The 17,646-nt window shown below is 44.0% G+C and overlaps 2 protein-coding genes across 9 annotated transcripts in view; both read left to right on the top strand.

Moving 5' to 3' along the window:
- The window catches only part of NSD3 (nuclear receptor binding SET domain protein 3), a 72,331-nt gene extending 65,648 nt beyond the window's left edge, over nt 1-6,683 (top strand). For all 6 annotated transcript variants that reach the window (XM_065584652.1, XM_005286538.4, XM_024108544.3 and 3 more), the window contains one exon: nt 858-6,683. In XM_065584652.1, coding sequence (XP_065440724.1) covers nt 858-1,099 — 242 coding nt within the window. In that variant the 3' untranslated portion in view covers nt 1,100-6,683. The remainder of the gene's footprint in view (nt 1-857) is intronic.
- A 1,434-nt stretch (nt 6,684-8,117) lies between these two features.
- Nucleotides 8,118-16,911, top strand: PLPP5 (phospholipid phosphatase 5). 3 transcript variants are annotated; one of them, XM_065584661.1, is made up of 8 exons: nt 8,146-8,281; nt 8,981-9,033; nt 10,255-10,363; nt 12,395-12,485; nt 13,333-13,396; nt 14,178-14,302; nt 14,696-14,866; nt 15,425-16,911. In XM_065584661.1, the coding sequence occupies exons 2-8, from the start codon at nt 9,011-9,013 to the stop codon at nt 15,595-15,597; spliced, it is 756 nt and encodes a 251-aa protein (XP_065440733.1). In that variant the 5' UTR covers nt 8,146-8,281; nt 8,981-9,010; the 3' UTR covers nt 15,598-16,911. The 3 variants fall into 3 exon arrangements, with proteins under 3 accessions (XP_005286593.2, XP_065440733.1, XP_023964339.2); XM_005286536.4 differs by lacking the exon at nt 8,981-9,033 and having other exon boundaries at nt 8,118-8,281; XM_024108571.3 differs by lacking the exons at nt 8,146-8,281; nt 8,981-9,033 and adding an exon at nt 8,488-8,942.
- The last annotated feature ends 735 nt before the right edge of the window (nt 16,912-17,646 follow it).

Below are 17,646 nucleotides of genomic sequence, written 5' to 3'. Positions count from 1 at the left end.
TTTTGACATGCTCAGGCTAATTTTACAACCTGACAGTTGGGCATGTGATTATGCTAATGCCTGCCTGCATGTTTTTGTGGTGGTCTCTGTTTGCTTGTACACCTCTACCTCGATATAACCGACCCGATATAACACGAATTTGGATATAACGTGGTAAAGCAGCAGCTGCGGGGGGGGGGGAGGGGGGAAAGCGGGTCTGCGCACTCCGGCGGATCAAAACAAGTTCAATATAACGCGGTTTCACCTATAACGTGGTAAGATTTTTTGGCTCCCGAGGACAGCGTTATATCAAGGTAGAGGTGTACTTAAATATGGCATTGCCCTAGCCCATTCTTGTCTGAGCCTCCTTCTCATTTATGACTCAGAACTCAGCCATTCGGTGTTTTTAATAATATAGTGCAGTGTCAATCTGTTATAAAGATTGATTTAGGATACCCATTTCAGTCAGTGTATCCAAATTATTACTATGTTCAGATCCAGAAAACAGTGAATTTCACAAGTCAGATGTGCATAGAAGCCAATGCTCTATCTTGCAAGTACACAGGGTGTTCTGATGCTAAGGCAGGTGGATCTGGTTACATTTGGCTCTACAGTGCAGTAATGTTTTGCTTACAGTCAACCCGAGGCTCAAAAATGTAAATTTGTCAACGATAACTGCTTCCAATCCAATCCTTGTGAAAGACAGACGCAGGAACTTTAATAAAAACTGGCTTTTGGGAAGTTCCTTTTTTGCATAGAGTTGAATGACTCTGTGCTACATGGAATGACAAAGACCAATTCCAATATCTATCCCAGATAAAGACTAACTTCAACTTCCTGTCTCTTTCTTTTCTCTCCCTCCCTTCTTTCATCTTCAGGAAAGTGGGAATGTCCGTGGCACCAGTGTGACATCTGTAGCAATCCTGCAGTTTCATTCTGCGAGTTTTGCCCTCGTTCATTCTGTAAAGATCATGAGAAGGGAGCCCTAGTGGCATCAGCATTGGATGGCCGTCTCTGCTGCTCCGAACATAACCCCAAATCTCCTGTGGCACCAGAGTATTGGAGCAAGATCAAATGCAAATTGCAACCCCAGAACCCTGGAGAAGAAGCAAAGGAATAAATTTATTCAAACAACAAATGGCAAATAGATGATGAACTTGAAGAGACCGCTATGGCACATTCAGTCTTCATCATCAGCGCCGCCTTGCTGGAACTGGGAAAGGGACCATCTAATCTTGGCAGGCGGAAGCAGTCAGTCATGTCCGTTTTTTGGGTTTTTTTTTTTTCTTCTGTTCTTGTCCTTTTCTTACCTTACCCTTGAATGTGCTTCAGCAGCTCTTACTGTTGGAAAACAGAAATGTCTTGGCTTTCTTAAGGAAAAAAGGTCAAAAAAAGCAAACTTGTTGACATTGAAAAGAATATTGTTTTAAAATATGTTCTTTGAGTGTAGAAAGGAAAACATAGCATATTTATTTATTTAATTTTAAAGGATGTTGAGGATTCTGGTCCTGATCAGTCAGCGTGTCTAAAAAAATAATTGAGTAGCAAAACCAATCCGGTATAACGTGTATGTCTAGTTATTAAAAAAGGGAGAGGACCAACCCTCCCCAATCTACAAACAGCTTTCACATAACACCATGAGGAGTGATGTGGGTTTCAGAGCAGTGGACAGTGAAATGCCTTCATTCCAGTTGGTCATCTTTAAAGGTCTTTTGAGAAGATGGATTTCATCTCATCATGCTTAACTTATTATGAATAATGTTGTAAAGATTTTCACATAGGAAATTAGGAGTATATCCAGTTTTGTATTTTTTCTTGAAGTGCTTTTTATTTCACTAGATATTTTAACAAAAAGGGGGAGGGAAGCAGTTACAGTCCCTCATTGTTAAATGAGCGGTGTTAGCTGACAAAGCAAGCATAGAAAGAGCTTAATTGTGCAGTGGTCACTTTTCTGCCTCGCTTCATTTGGAGGGCAGTTTTGGGTGGAGAGGATTCATGGGCAGCCTAGTCATCTGAACATTGCACTACATTCATCGTAGCGAAAGCCCTGATCCTGCTTTTGTCAGAGTCATTGCAAGCTTTGTCATTGACTTCAGTGGGTGCAGGATTAAGCCCTTTTCGATGTATTTATCAGATATTTAGTCTGTGCTTGTTTCATGGTGATTCTCTTAGAGCCTGATCCTTTGTTACCTTCCTCACAAACTCCCATAGGTTTCAGAGGGAGTTCTTGAGTGCTAAAGGAATAGGGGATCAGCCCCATGTGTGTATTATGTGTTTTTAAAAGAGTTTTGGGGAGGAGGGGTGTTTAGATTTGCGGGGGTGGGGATAAATCTGCCAATTGAATTTATCTTCTTTGGTTTTTATCCAATAGTGAAAAATCAGTTCTTAAAAGCACTTCCTGAATTAACAGGGTGTATATTGGGCCTATACTAAGGCACTCAATCTTACAAAATACTGTGTATATCCCAGTATAGTTAGCATAGTCAACAGTAATCCTTTAATTCGTAGGCAATGGCTGGTGTACTGATATTGCTAGCTACCTTTACACTAACTTTCTGCCACTGGGTGTTCCGGAGCACCCCCACCTGGAAGGAATTAATACAAGGCATGGCTGGCAGATGGCAGAGAGATAATTCTTTATTCATTCTGAAGAACATTCAACATTGTCTCTGGGAAAATGTCTGCATAGACCTGCAGGTACAAGGTGGCATCTCAGTTCCAGAAAGTGACTAATAAAGGAGTGGAAAATAATACCATGGGGTTTTGGAATATGGCTCGCCTTTGTACCAGGTTTCCTTTTGCATTTTCAAATTATTTCTAATCTGGGGAAGGTGTGTGTGTGTGAGAGAGAGAGAGAGAGAGAGAGAGAGAGATTTGTACTTTTTTTTCTTTTTTTGTGCAATTGCAAAATTAACAAAATACACTACAGCCGTTGAAGCACCTGAAATGCCACTTCACTGACCTGGCAGCTATTCCTCTTGGAACAATTTACAGATCCCTTTCCAGAAAACTCAGTTTGTTTGGGTTTTTTTGTTTTATTACATAGTATAGATCTCTCATGTGATCTTTGGGTCAGTTTATAGTTCAGAGTGCTTATGGAAAATTCAGATCACTTGTCCTGTTATGGCCAAAACTGAAGTGAATGTCTAAAACACTAATCTTGCTTGTAAGCAGTGCTATATTTTGGTATTTAAAAAAAAAATATTTAAACAAAATAGGATTTTATTTTTCTTAGCTTTTTTGTGATAAATAAAAAGAAGCTCTTAATGGAGAAGGTTTTCACCCTTTTCTAAAATTCCAAACACAACTCTTTCCTTGGTAGGTTCCATAAGACCTGATCCGTTTACATTGCATAATAAAATGTTAGGTTTTCTGTTGTTCAGATGATTTTAGGATATGGTAAGCCAGAAAGTGCTGAACTTTTAAAATATTGTATGATAAAGTGTTCCCGGGTGCTTTCTTCTATAGTATGTCAACACTGTGTTGTCATTGACTGGGGAGGAATGGCTATGTCAAAATGCCTTAAGCATTTGAGATGTCAATGAGCTGACAGCGGTTTAAAAATATTAATTGCCATGTGAAATTATCAAAATATATTCTATGACATATCAGCATGTTGGGCGTAACTAAGTATATGAAGGTACTCTGAAAGTTTAGCAAATCATATAATGCTGCGAGGGTCATGGAGTCAGTTGTCACTCCTCTGCCATGTCACTTTATATCTTCTGTTTCAAAGTTCTTGCTGATTGTCCTCTCTTATCTAATCCTTTACATAAGACAACTGTAACTGAAAGCAGCCAACAGCTGGGCTGAGACATTAATGGTGTGAAGACAAGGATAGCTTTTAAATATGTATAATTATGAATATAAAACTTGAATTGGTTTTCTAACTGCGACAGAGGGAGAATTTCCAAAGCATCAGGAAGTTTTTTAGTGAAATAAGAGACCATTGGGTTGAAATAAATTGGTGACAACTGGGGATTATCTTTATTTAGGTGATGGTTTTGTATGCAGAACACAGAATATGCTGAAAACAAATTTTAACCATGTTTTTGTAACATTATTTAAAGTGAATGGAGGAATAACATAACTTTTGTAGTAAAGCAGAAATTTGTTGCTATAAATTTGTTACTGTAAATATTGACATTTTGATTTATCAGTATTTCTGTGTATTTTGGGCTGTTGAATTCAACTTTCAGTGTCTCTGAATTGAGCTGTAGGAAGAATGTGAGAGAGGCGTTTTTTGTTTGTTTGGAAGTTTTAGTCCAGAGTCCTACAATTTGCTGCAAAGAAGAGAATGCTGTGGTTGGTTGTTACTTCCTGGCTGGAAAATAAAGTACTCTAATTGACTGTATATAATAATCTGGCAGCCCTTTCTTAAGTGAAGGAGGTGCTAATTACATTGTTTTACCCCTCATTTGGATGTTTTGTCTGTTTAGTTTTAAAATAGGGTCAAACTTTCAGCAAACACCTGACTCTAGATGATATTATTATGCTGGCTACACAGTAATGCAATACCTGAGCTGCCCTGCACAGATGTTTCTGGTTTACTTTACTGGACCCCTTTTATTATAGAGTATGCATCTTAGTTCAGATCGAGGTTCTGTGGACCATGCCTTAATGCTGTAAGGATTAATTACTGCAGTTTTCCGATAGTCTGTAAAATTGGCTTGTCGTCATGTGAGTAGGACGTAAGAGTGGAAGGCGTTGGCAGCTCAGGACAACTAATTGTAAGGGCAACTTTTTCTGGATGAATTTATCTTCACTACATTTACCACCAGAGGCTTAGAGAGTCTAACATGGACTGAGAGGGTTAGAATGTTTTGTTTGGCCTTTCCACTAAAAACTTGTTATATCTTAGTTTCCAGGTGGAATCAGACAGACACACTTACTAGACATAATAGAAAGTGAACGTCTAGACGTAAAATATGTATATACTGAACTTTACAAAAAAAAGTTATCTGGGTTGGGTTAGGGAGGTGGGGTAGGGGAATGAGAATGTCTGCCGCTGGTACGAAGTAGTCACTTTAACATTGAAACCTCTGCCTCATTGAATTCAGGGTTTAATGTACTTGAAGCTCTGCAGTTCATTATTTTTACAGCTATTTTATTTATACATAGATAACATTTTTATATGCGACATCAAAAGTCTCTTTACCTCCCCCCTTAACTTGAATTAAAAATTACTTTCCACTCCCAGTGTACAGTGTATTCAAGGCAAAATGGAGAGATTTTTTTCAAAGCAGATGTCTCAGACTTATGTATGCTCTTAATGAGAAGTGTATTGCATGAGACACCAGCAACTTTTTGACTTTTTGATGTCCTTTACTTCATAATATTGTATCAACTCCCTCACCCCACACCACTTATTTTTGTATAGTAAAAGACATTTGCACTTATGATACACTCCTGAAATTCTGGATGTATTCAAGATGTCATTCAGAAAAAGAAAAAAATGCTTGTTTCTTATTCTATTCTACTCCTGAGTGGCAAACTCAGGTACTTTTACCCTAGTGAGGGTGGGAGGATTATAAAACTGAAAATGTCTGTACTTCGTATAGGACAATATAAAAACAAAAAGGGACAATAGATATGAATTTGCCAAAGCCATGCATTCACTGTTTGTCATGTGGTACTGATTGCATTTGTGCACAAGAGTGAGAGATACCATTTTTAATGGTGTCTCTTCTAGCTTGAAAAGCAACTATGGCTATATGTTTGATCCTCTCCCAAACATTTGTCCCATAGCCTAGCACTGGACGTTTTTAAGGAATTCTTGTTCACTTTTGATTTACAAACAGACTGGAGGAAATACATTTGCTTCCTATTAATTAATATTGATCCGTATCTCATTTCTAGTGTCATATTTTTTAATTTATAAGCAAACTAATCGTTGCCACTGAAAACCAAGATGATACAATAACTATTACAACTGGCTAGTAATAATTGTCCTTTTTGTATAAGGGTATGTGCATATTTGGGGTTGCTATTAAAATGTAACCCATTTGTACCTACACAAGTGATATTGCACAACAAACACAGATACCTACAGATTCTGTTTTCATTTCCATGTAATCTTTATCTGTAACAATGACCTTTGTAGAGTCGTTATTTCTGTAGACTTTGTTTATCTGTAACAAACTTTGTAGATTCTGTGAAATGTTATTTTAACTAAATCACTTGAGTCTTTAATAGCAAAGCATCAATATTCACTAAAGTCAATATCTTAAGAGTTTCTAGAACTTGGCTAGAAGCTCTTGACACTAACAAAGTAGTGTTAATTTTCCCTGGGGATGTTCCACTGGGGCATTACTGTATTATGACTTGATGTTGCCGCATAGACTTTGAGATATACAATATTGGGGAGGGGGGTTGTTGTTTGGCCTATGTTCTCTTGCATAGTGTGAAACCTGTAAAGCTTGGTTAACCTGTATATAGATAGCTTATTGTCAACTAGTTATAGTGTATTTAGAATTGCCTGTAATATTTTAGCTTCTTACTGAATGTTGTGATGGTAGGATCATATAATTTTTGTACATTATATTTACTGAGATGTTGCCTTTTTTATTTTACAAATACTTTGGAATTCAGATGTGTTTTTGCTTCTGTGAGGATTAATTTGGAAAGGTTTTTAATGACATTCCACTGATTTAAAATTTTGCTTGAGGTTGACTTCAATAAATTGTTCTGAATGTTCCAATTAAGAATGTGAATTTTTTCATATTGTAACTTTCAATCTATGGACAGAGAACCTCTGAACTATCTAGCTGCAACAAAAACACACAGCAAGCAAAGTGACCAATAAACAGATATAATGTAAAATATTTATTGACGCTCATGTGTGAATTCAACTGAATAAAAAAGTTACAAATGTGGTCTATTTGAAAATCTCTGTAGAGAGAGCCGCTATATATTTATAATAGAGCCTCTTTAACATGGATGATCACAGAGGGAAGGCCTGGAATCGATGGGAAGCATTCTGCAGCTCAGTTTTACAAAGCACATCAAAAGGAACTTTGTACAACCGGAAGAAACAGCTTTTACATTTATATTTCAAAGCCTCTAGAGTCAACAGAGTCAGTTGCTTTGAAAAATAAGTCAGGCCTGATTCTTTCATACTCGTTCTCTGGTGCTGTCATCCTAGTTGAACTGGAGCATTAATCTAGCATCTATTTCTTAGATCTTTAGTGTAATTTAATGTTTGTGCTTTTCTAAATTTATGTGCAACTGGGTTGTGATCTTACATATTGATTGTCCTTTATAAAATATTGTCAGTTGACATTTATACTAGTAACTGTGCTTCAAATGGGATTGTAGAAGTAGCGGCGGACCGAAGAGACTAATGCAGTACCACTGTGAATTCTAGTGTTGCTCATTATTTGTAGCAGGTGCCTTTTCTCTATGTCTAAAAGAAGGACTGGTTCAGTAGGAAGGGGGTTTTGTTTGGTAATCTTTAACTGATCTATGGATACTCTGGCAAGTGGCTTAAATGTTTCCTGTTGGTCTTATTTATATAGCACCCAAAGTGTACTGGACATTTTACAGACACCTTAGAGGAGGCAGCTTAATCTCAGAGATTTCAGCACAAAAAGGTAACCCAGCCCCAAGGCTGACGTTCAGAATATGCTTCCTTATTAAATCTTTTGTTTTTAAACCCTTGGTTTACTGCTTGCTCTATGACCTTTGCCAATTCTCCTTGGGTGTATCTTTAAATCTTGCTTCATTTGTAAAAGGGATTATTTGGTGAATTCCTTCTACTCCCATATGTTTAAAAAGTAAAACATGAATTCTCCCTCCTGTGATTTTATTTTGAAAGACATTCTAAGTATCTAGTGCATAGCTGTTAGGAAAAGCTCCTCGGGGCAGAATGGCCAAGCTGTTTTGACAGTTCAGGTCCAACCTCTTTACTACCCCCTGGAAACGCATGGGAGTTACCTGCATTGCACCAGTGCCTGTGTTGTGTTGTGTGTTTTTTTCCCGGGGGGAGGGGTTGCGGGTTAGCTGGGTGTCCGTAGTGGTTGGGTTGCTCGGTGATGGGATTTGTGTAACGTTTGGCCGGGGCGGGGGGGAGGTGTCCGGGTTTTCCCGTAGCAGGGCCGCACCAGCGGGCGGCTCACGGCAGAGGGCGGGCTCGGGTGGCTCTGGCTGCAGCCACGTGGCCGGGCCCGGGCGGGGAGGAGGCGCCAGCCCCGGCGCGTCTCGCTGCAGGGTGCGGCCGCGCCGTGCTCCTCTCCCGGGCCATGGAGGGTCCGCGGCTGGTGGCCGAAGTGGGCGCGCGGGGCCTGCTCGTAGGGGCCTTCCTGTGAGTGGGGTCCGGCCGGGGGGACACGTCGCGCAGGCGGGGGTTCCCCTTGGGAAGCACCCGCACCCGGTCTGGGATACGGCTGGGGAACCCCCCGGAGCAGGCGGGGATCGCCGGGGCGGCCCCCACCCCCATATAGCGCAACTGGGGATCCCCTGGGAAACCCCCCCCCCGTTAAGGACAAGGCGGGGGAACCCCCCACCTTTAGCGCGCATGGGGACCCCGGGGCAGCCCCCCTCCCATATAGCGCACATGGGGATCCCCCTGGGAAACACCCCCGTTAGGGACAGGGTGGGGGAACCCCCCAACTTAGCACACATGGGGGTCCCCCAGAACAGCCCACCCCCCTGGTTCTGTTGATGTGATCCTTCTGTGCCAGCTGGACACTGGACTGAGAGCCAATCCACTCATTGCACTTGGCTACCGGCTGCCAAGTGGTAACTATTGTCACTGGTGGTCTGGGCTGCACTATGACTTCATGATGGGAAGCTCTGGAGTCAGACAGCCCTAGTGGTATCTGTGACACCCCAGAACCAGGGAACTGGATGGCAGCTTCAGAGAACCTGGTTTTATTTTTTAGAGGTTAGGTTAAACCTGTACTAGTGTGGAATGCTCCATTTCCTCCCCTAGTGTAACCAGCCTGGAGGGATTCAGCACAGAGGTATGTGGCTGACTTGGCTGTGATATTTCCTCTTTCAGATCACTTTCAAAACAGAGGAGGTTCCCTTCATGGAGATAGAGGCCTTGACTGTGTAGGAAAGTTGCCCCTTTAACTTAAAGTGGTTCTTAAATTGATACTGTTAAACTGGTGCATGACACTTTAGTTTAAACCTGTTGAATAAAGTAGAGATTGGAAGGTAACAAATGTGGCTATATTTAAGAATGGCTCTGGATCCTGGGAATTACAGACCGGTATGCCTCACATCTATACCTGATAAACTGACTGAAATGCTAATTGAGCTGTGGGACTCATTGCCATGGGATGTCACTGAGACCAAAAACTTTGCAAGAGTCAAAAAAGGACTGGATAGTTATATGGATAAAAAGAATATCCAGAGTAATAATTAATGCTAAACAGGATATTAAACCTCGTGCTTCAGGGTTTAAGCCAATCTCTAACTACAAGAGATCAGAAGGAGCCCTAAGGCTGACAGTGGAGTATCCCACATTTACCTACTGCAGAGTTCTTGGACCTTCCTCTGAGGCATCTGGTGATGGCCACTGTTAAGATATGGTACAGGACTAGGGGGACCTCACCCTTGGGTCTGATCCAGTCTGGCAATTCCCGTGAGATAAGCCACTCTTAAACCAGAATCAGTGTCCACACAGCTTTTTGCATTGGTTTAACTATATTGGTTTAAATTTATCCCTTGAACCAGTGTAGCTTTCTCATGTAGACAAGCCCAAGATGCAACCTGACTACTCATTAGGGAGTTAGGAAGATAGGATTGGACATATCTGAGAATACCAATGACCCATCTATTTCAGTACCCAGCCTCTGACTGTATCCTGTAACAGATGCGTCATGGACAATCATACAATAACCTGCTAATTGGGAAAGTTTTCTCCTAGCCCCAAGCAGTCAGTGGTTGGCTTGTGCCCTGAAGCATATTGTTTTATCTCATATATATTTTAATCATAGCTAGTATATATGAGAGAGGAATTCATATTAGTCATGTAAATAGCTAGTGCCTTTTTGAATTCGACCAACCTCTTGGATCCTCTGGTAATAAAACAGAATCACTGTGCTGGCAGGGTGATTTGAGTGTTTCTAACAATGCCTTGTGGCAATAGGTGCGTGCAAAGTGTTTCATCAGTTTCAGCCTTTGTTGCCTTCTAATTTCATTAGTGTCTCCTTGTTCTTGTATTGTGTGAGAGAGTAAGTAGGAGTCACTCAACTGACCATCTCCTTAGAACTACCCAAATCCCAGCACTAGCATGCATCTTTCCAAACTCTCTTGTTTTTTCTCTAGGATCATGGAACTTCTGCCTCCATTTGAACGTGTCATACAGCCTGAAGAGATGTGGCTTTATAAAAACCCATACATAGAAGTGGACCATGTACCCACTAAGCTTATGTTTGTAAGTATTCGCCCAGGTCACTACACTCTTTTTAGTTTTTTTTCTTGAAATACTAGCTATCAGCTAAAAAATCATGGAAACAAACACTCTTCTTAATTTATGATACTAATGATATTTTAGATGATTAGAAATGAAAGAATTTTTAAAATCTGACTTACCTATCCTTACTGATGCTCTGAGATCACTTTTTGCATTTGAGCTTGGACACTGAAAATCAGTTTCATGTTTGTTCACAGTCACTTTTACTGTCAGGTTCTCAGTGCTGCAGAGCTTTGCATTTCACACGCTGCCAGGGAATATTGTTTCAAATCAACTGTTTTCAGTGGAATTTTATTGTATTAAATGTGAAATTGTTTCTGTTGGTCTAAGTTTTATTAGAAATTGTTTTTAACAACCTCGTCTTTTGGTGAGTTAGAAGTTTTTATTGGCGGTAGGAGATATAACTATACAAGCAAGCCAAAGAAGAGGGAATGTAGCTCCCTAGAGAAAGAGGAGGCAGGGGAAAGATGAGATGGGAAGAGAGGGAGAGGTGATGATCGATTGGATGAGTGGTTACTGGGTGCTGATCCAGCAAAGCACGTTAGCTTGTGATCAGAGTTCAGCACATGCTTAAGTGCTGTGATGACTCAGAACCTGAATGAAGCTCAAGAAGAATGGAAGTGTGACATAGAGGATTATAGGGACACCCTCAGAAAAAAACAGGCTCCTCTCTGAAAACTGTTTGCCTACTACATCTGCAGGTAGCACTTAAGATCATTATAACTGGAAGAGAGAATTTTAATTCTGTATCAGTTTGTATAGTGAAGCTGACTGCAGGTACAGTGCTGCCCAGACACAGCTTCCCCTGCTGTTTGGGTGGGGTTTCACATAGCAACGGAGGAGAAAAAACATTTAAAGTAGGAAAATGTGATTATAAAACCGCAAAAACTGGACCCCAGTGCAGGGGTAGGACGTGAGATTAAAAAAATGTGTTCAAAGTAAACTCACCAGCTTTCAGGTAGACAGTGTTTCGTTGATGGGCTGTGTCCCTTGATTTGGGGAAGTGGCATTCCTGGCGAGATGCTGCAGTTCTTGGATTGGTTGTGGCTTTGGAGGCAAAGAACTACAGTTCCTTTTTGTTGAAGAGGCAGGTACAGCATGTAGGAAATGCTAAAGGAGAAAACTCTTGCATGACATTTGGATTTGGTGAGTTGACTTTAGGTCAAGTGCCATGTTAGACTCCCAAAGTGACCGCAAATGACAAGAGCATTCCCTGGATCACTGGGTGTTGTGACACAATCCCCAAGAGTTCCTTGTCCCTGAGATATCAGCAGTAACAACTGCTGTCTCATTACAGCTGCTCTTGTTTTTCTCCCTAGCAAACAATTTGGATGCTACAGCTGATGGATTAATTAGTTAATATTTGCAAAGCGCCTAGAAAGTGAAACATGTCGGGGGCCTTACTGTTCTCAGGAAGCACCGTCCGAATGAGCAGCAGCGAGGGAGCCCCACAGCAGAAGTGATGTATGAAAGCAAGCTGAGGCTGCAGGCCCCTATGTCAGTGTGATTATTTATACAGGTCCTACGAGGTGTTTGGCATTTTACAGACGTATATGAATATAAGCCCCCTTAAGAGCTCACCTAAACAGAAGCAGCAGCAGGGCAAGGATATTACACGGACTGGAGATGGACTTTTTAACAGGGAGAATTTTTGGCTGCTGTTCTTTACCTTTGTTGTCCTTGTATCTGGAGAGCTCCCTATTGATGGACTTTGACCCCTGCAGGTTAGGGCATTAGTGAGAGCTGGATGGCAGACAACAGAGAGGAAGCCATGCTACTGGTACCTACGCTTATTCAGTATTAGCTACCGACGCTAATAGTTGGGGTCAGCTTTCGGTTTGTAAAGAGTGAAGGGGGCAGTACTCTTTGGTTTAGGGGTGAAGGTTTTTAGCCTCCTTTAACAGCTCATGCATTGATTTTTGGTTGGGAAGCCGAGGGAGCTCCAGGAACAAACGTGCAATGTTGTTACTGTGCTGTCTTGTGTCGTTGCAGTTAATTTCGTTTTTGTGTCCCCTGACGTTCATCCTTCTGGCAAAATTCCTCATGAAAGTTGACCGCAGAGACACGCAGGAGGCCTTTTTGGGTGAGCTTCCCTCCCCCACCCCCCATCCTGATAGTCACACCGACAACATTATGCTGAACTGAGGGCATCCTTGGGGCAAACAAGTTCTTCCTTGTAGCAGCAGTAATGCCCAATGGGTAGATCAGCACCCAGCACATGGGATACAGGGAGCATCATTGTACTCATGCAGTGGTTCTTTAGAGCTGTGGCTAATGTTATAGCTTAGGGTGGGAGCATCTCCTTGTTACGGTTCAGGAACCTCCGTGTGATGGAGAGTGGGCCTGGGGGGGAGGAGGGGTCTCTTGAATCCATTGCTGGTCAGACACAGCATGTTGGCCAGGGTGCAACATGGGAATTGGGAACTTCCTCCTGCTTGGGGCCTATTCGCTGGACTGTCTCCCACTGTGTGCCTTTCACTTACTTGGCAACATCCTGGCTCCACTGAAGTCAGTCGCAAAACATTGGCTTCTATGGGGCCAGGATTTCACACATTGTTCTTAAAAAACTCTGTGGGCTTAACCACTCCCAGACCATGGTCCCCTCTTGTCTGACTCCGAATCCAGCCCTTCCCTTCAACCTTAAGGCAAACACCTGCAGGGAATGCTCAATGTTGCTGGGCAAGGGACGTTCTTCCCTGCTGCCCGTGTGCCAGGTGTCATGTAAGATGAAAGTGCCACCTCTCAAGTCAACTCAGAGACACAGGTCAGTGCAGCATCAGCACCAGCTGAAGCATCCCTCTGATAGAGGCTACTGATCAGGTGCTTGGCCGACTCCACCTGCAAAGTTTCTCCAACCACTGCTGCGGGTGTGGGCTGGTTAAATTTTAATGTGCATTTGGTGCTGATATGGGCTCTTTGCTCTCTTCCAGCTGCCAGCCTTGCTCTTGCCCTGAACGGGGTCTTCACAAATGCTGTGAAGCTAGTCGTGGGAAGGTAAGAAAGTCCATTCATCGCCAACCCCTGCGCCCGCAGACCCAGGCAGTCTTTTATGTGGCAGTCAGCAGTGCGCTGCCTGAGACGGGCTATATTTTCCCAGACCCTTTGGGGGGGAGTGCAGGGACAGGCAAGGGGCATTCTCTTAACCACCCACCCTCAGTGAATTTAGTGTGGGGACAGGCCCGATGGCCTTGGGGAATGGCAGTGTCTCTCCACAAAGCAGCAGTGGCAAGGTGAGCTTTCCCTGCATGCTCTCACCAGTTCACAAGCCTATTCTTGGAGGGTCTCTACCAGGCTCTGTGGGGAATTGAGTCACTGTAGCACATTGACTCTTCTGCCAGTTGAGGTGTGGCTACTGGTCAGTCTCAGGGCCTGGGATTGGGACCACCACCACCTAGGCTACTGAGCAGCTGTTGGAGGGCAATGACTATCTGTTGTAGTCAGGCGCTCTCACTTCCAGAGCTGCCAGCCACCTGGGGGTGAAGGACTCCATACCCTATTCTCTACCCCAAGCCCTTTCCTTCCCCAGGACCCTTTTCAGAACTCTGTGTGGTTCCTGGAATGGACCCGTGGGTTTGGGTGCTGTGTGGACAGGGTAGGTGTTTTGAAGGCTCCTAGAGGGCTGTGCTGTGCTGGGGGGATTCTGGAGCAGGTGGGCAAGGATGCCCTCTGGTGCTTTAGCCTGAGCTGGGGAGCATCCAGTCAAACCATGCCAGCAGCTAAGTGTCTCCTCCTCTGCATGGTGCAGGGTCACATGCTTTGCTTCTCTGCCCATTAGGCCACGGCCAGATTTCTTCTACCGCTGCTTTCCGGATGGACGGGCAAACACCAAGCTGGTGTGCACCGGTGACCTGGACGTGGTGACTGAGGGACGCAAGAGCTTCCCGAGTGGGCATTCCTCTTGTAAGCGTTTGTTTCCTCTTTGCAGTGCATCATGGGAGAACCAAACAAGGGTGAGCAGGTGCCTGGGAGGTGGGATCAACTTTGCCACTGCCTTGCCACATGGCCTGGGGCATGTTCATTGACTTCTTGCCAGGCCTCACTTTTCCCTCTGTAAAATGGCGATGCACGAAGTTCACTGCTATTTGCAGAGCTCCCGAGTGCCAGGTATCAGTACTACCTCCCCAGCCCAGGCTCCCTGTCCCTGCTTTTTGCCTAGTGTCCTTTCAGGACAAGCTCAGAGGGGGCCTTTATACTCTTAAATCACTCCTGGCAATGGATGGCCCTTGAGCTGGGGTTTGTGTGTCTGCTGGGGCTTGGGTTCTTAAGTGACGTGAATTTCCCCCTTTTGCCCAGTTGCCTTTGCTGGTCTTGCCTTCTCTGCCTTCTACCTGGCAGGAAAGCTGCACTGCTTCACCCCTGGCGGGCGTGGAAAATCCTGGCGGCTCTGTGCCTTCTTATCACCACTGCTCTGCGCTCTCCTCATCGCTCTGTCCCGCACCTGCGATTACAAGCACCACTGGCAAGGTGAGCATGCTGGCCCGGGGGAGAGGAGAGCAGGGGCTGTGGGAACAGGGTTAAGTAATTGGGGCATGCTCAGTGACCATAGTGATGGGCACCATAGAAGACCCTGGATAGGTAGCATGGGGCACTGATGTTCAGGGCTCTAAGTGGGACAAGGGAATGTTGGTGAAAGAAAAAGTAATTTCCAGGGTCGTGATCTCTCATACTCTTTGGGCTGTAAGTAGCGGAGGCAGAGAGCTCACTGTGAAATGTGTGTTCTGCTCAGCACTAGAGCTGAAGATTAAGTGGCAGCTCTAACTGGAGCACCATGAGCAGGCTTGAGGAGGGCAGGCATCGTACTCACAGTGTGTAGTGCCTGGAGCTGTGCCATGGGACGGGTACTTATGAATGGGAAAGTGTCTTCGGGGATCGTTGCCTGGTCCCAGTAAGAGCTCTGAACAGCAGTGGATTTGACAGGCCCTGCGTTGCCTATCATTGTGGTGTCTGAGCATAGCTCCTTGGGGTTCAGTGAGACAGTGCAGCGAGCTGGGGGTGAATAACCCTTTTGTTTCCACCCCACAGATGTGCTGGTTGGCTCAGCGATTGGTTTCACATTTGCATACCTATGCTACAGGCAGCATTACCCTTCCCTGACTGACGCAGAGTGCCATAAACCATTGCAGTGTAAATCGAAACTACCACCAGCATGGGAGCAAAAGCTGGCCAGCTCCAGCTTCCATGTGGAAATACAATGATGGGATCCACTTTGCTGGGACTGGCCCCTGGGTAATCATTCCTTCCACTCTTCAGCCCACAGGGTGGGGAAGGGTACAGGCTTTGGGACCATCGCTTACTGCCTACTTGGTGAAGTAACTGAGTAACCCAAAGGAGGATGTGGCTGAATAGGAATTGCTCCCCTGAACATGCGGTAAGTGGTCCTGCTCAGCAGGCCTGTGCTCGTACCATTCTCATTTGTGAGACACTCCCCTCTTTCAGGCCAGCCCTGGAGGAAGCTGTGTAAGTGACTGTATGCCAGCCTGCAGGAGGGAGGGGAGCAGGCTGGCTACGACAACATCTAAAGCAAGAACTGGCTCTCTGTGGGGACGGCTTGGTGGAAATCCTGTAGGTGCATGGGGCCATGTAGTAATGTGCGGGGAAGTTAGCCCTCTCCAATGGAGAATGTCATTTTATGAAAGGACAGCATGCACCGAGGAAGAGCCGGTCAGTGCTGTATCGTGAGTACGCACCATTTACTGTGTGCATTTAGAGATAACACCTCCCGCAGCCTGGGCACACTAGGTGTAGTTTTGATGAAAAAGCTCTGTCCTACAGCGGGTCCAACCAAACAGATGCTGGGCTGATGTCCTGGCATGGCACCCTGGCTGGCTTTGGAATCTCTCCATGCCATATTGTTGGACACTGCACAGAGCGCTTTCAGCCCATTTGCTTCCAGAATCCTGCCCCAACTCACACCTGAGGATAGCTGGGCTGTGTTCTCATCACCCTGCTCGGTTTTAATCAGATCTTGTGTTCCCACATCCTCCCAAGGAAAGGCCATGATCAGCACTGTAGTGCTAGGGAGCCATCTGATGGGCATGACTACCTAATACCCTAAGGGGCTGTCACTCATCGTCCCACTGTTAAGAATTAAAGCTAAGCTGGGTGGGGAGATGCTGTGGTGTTTATATTCAATTTCAACCTAGAAGCAGCAGGGCAGTGAGATGGCATCTGTTTGTACAGCACAGTCCATGGGCTCACTGCTTTGGAGGGAGGATGTGTTGCTCTGTCTGTAACTGTTAAAGGATGTAGGATGTTTCCCTGTGGACCAACTTAGCAATTTGCATTTGTTTCATAGGAAATATGTTAATTTCAAATGTACTGGAACTGTTGACTGTGCCAAGCTAAGGCCTGTGAAGTACATCCTGTTAATCACACCTAAACTAGTTCAGAGTATGCAAGAGCAAGAGCTCAGCCTTGGTGTGGTTTTTGGGGGAGGAAAAGCAGCATGTACCTGAATTATGTCATTTACTGGGTTTTTAAATGTCAAATAAAAAGCTGGTTTAAATTCAGTGAAACGAGTTCTAATACTTTTTGGCACTAAAGATCATCATCTGTCTTTATGTAGCTGGCTCATTTTATATAAAGTAAGTCAGTTTTGTCTGTCCATTATTAGCAATTCTAGGCAAGGTTTGTTTCCTCCCTCCTCAGTGTACACTAATAACAATGAGAGATGACAGTCAGTAGCAAATGACATTTGTCTTCACAGTTGTTGAAAGGGTGACTGGTAAAGCAAGTGTATTCTGTCACAGGGTTTGGTTTGTTCTACTGTTGAGGGTTACAGCTCTCCCAAATCTACCCATAAAAGAAAGTAGCAGTAATTTCTTTAAGATAACCTTCAAAAGCACCTGTTTTGCTGGCTGGAGGTGAGCAGGCAGTGTTGAGGCTGTTTCATACAAAGCTCAAGGACAGTAACAAGGTGAGCTCTGCCACTTTTAGAATTGGGCATCTCCTTTGTTTCATGTTCTCTTCTCCCAAGCACAGGAAGCAAGATGCGAACAAGAGGCTGAATCATGGGCTTTGCTGAAAAACTCTTACCCTTACAGCAATACACTCATTTTATAAGCAGCTCTCCCTGCCTATGAACAAAGGTTCTTCTAGTTGGTGCTACTACTTCGTTCTGTTTTCTCCTGTAATGCTTGTCCACTGCAATGGCCTTTTGTAAAATGCCAAGGGCTCCTCTTGGGAATTTTGACAACAGCTTTACTTTGCCATGAAGTTAGATCCCAAAATAATAGGTTCTCACA

This window comes from Chrysemys picta, chromosome 2 (genome assembly GCF_011386835.1).
Source record: "Chrysemys picta bellii isolate R12L10 chromosome 2, ASM1138683v2, whole genome shotgun sequence".
Taxonomy (NCBI): Eukaryota; Metazoa; Chordata; order Testudines; family Emydidae; genus Chrysemys; species Chrysemys picta.
This window is presented reverse-complemented; position numbering and strand designations above follow the sequence as displayed.

Excerpts from the sequence above, each read along its gene's own strand:
- PLPP5 (XM_005286536.4), top strand. The coding sequence starts at position 8,220 with ATGGAGGGTCCGCGGCTGGTGGCCGAAGTGGGCGCGCGGGGCCTGCTC. Across the intron at positions 10,364-12,394 it reads TACCCACTAAGCTTATGTTT|TTAATTTCGTTTTTGTGTCC; the intron begins GTAAGTATTCGC and ends GTGTCGTTGCAG. Across the intron at positions 14,867-15,424 it reads TTACAAGCACCACTGGCAAG|ATGTGCTGGTTGGCTCAGCG; the intron begins GTGAGCATGCTG and ends TCCACCCCACAG.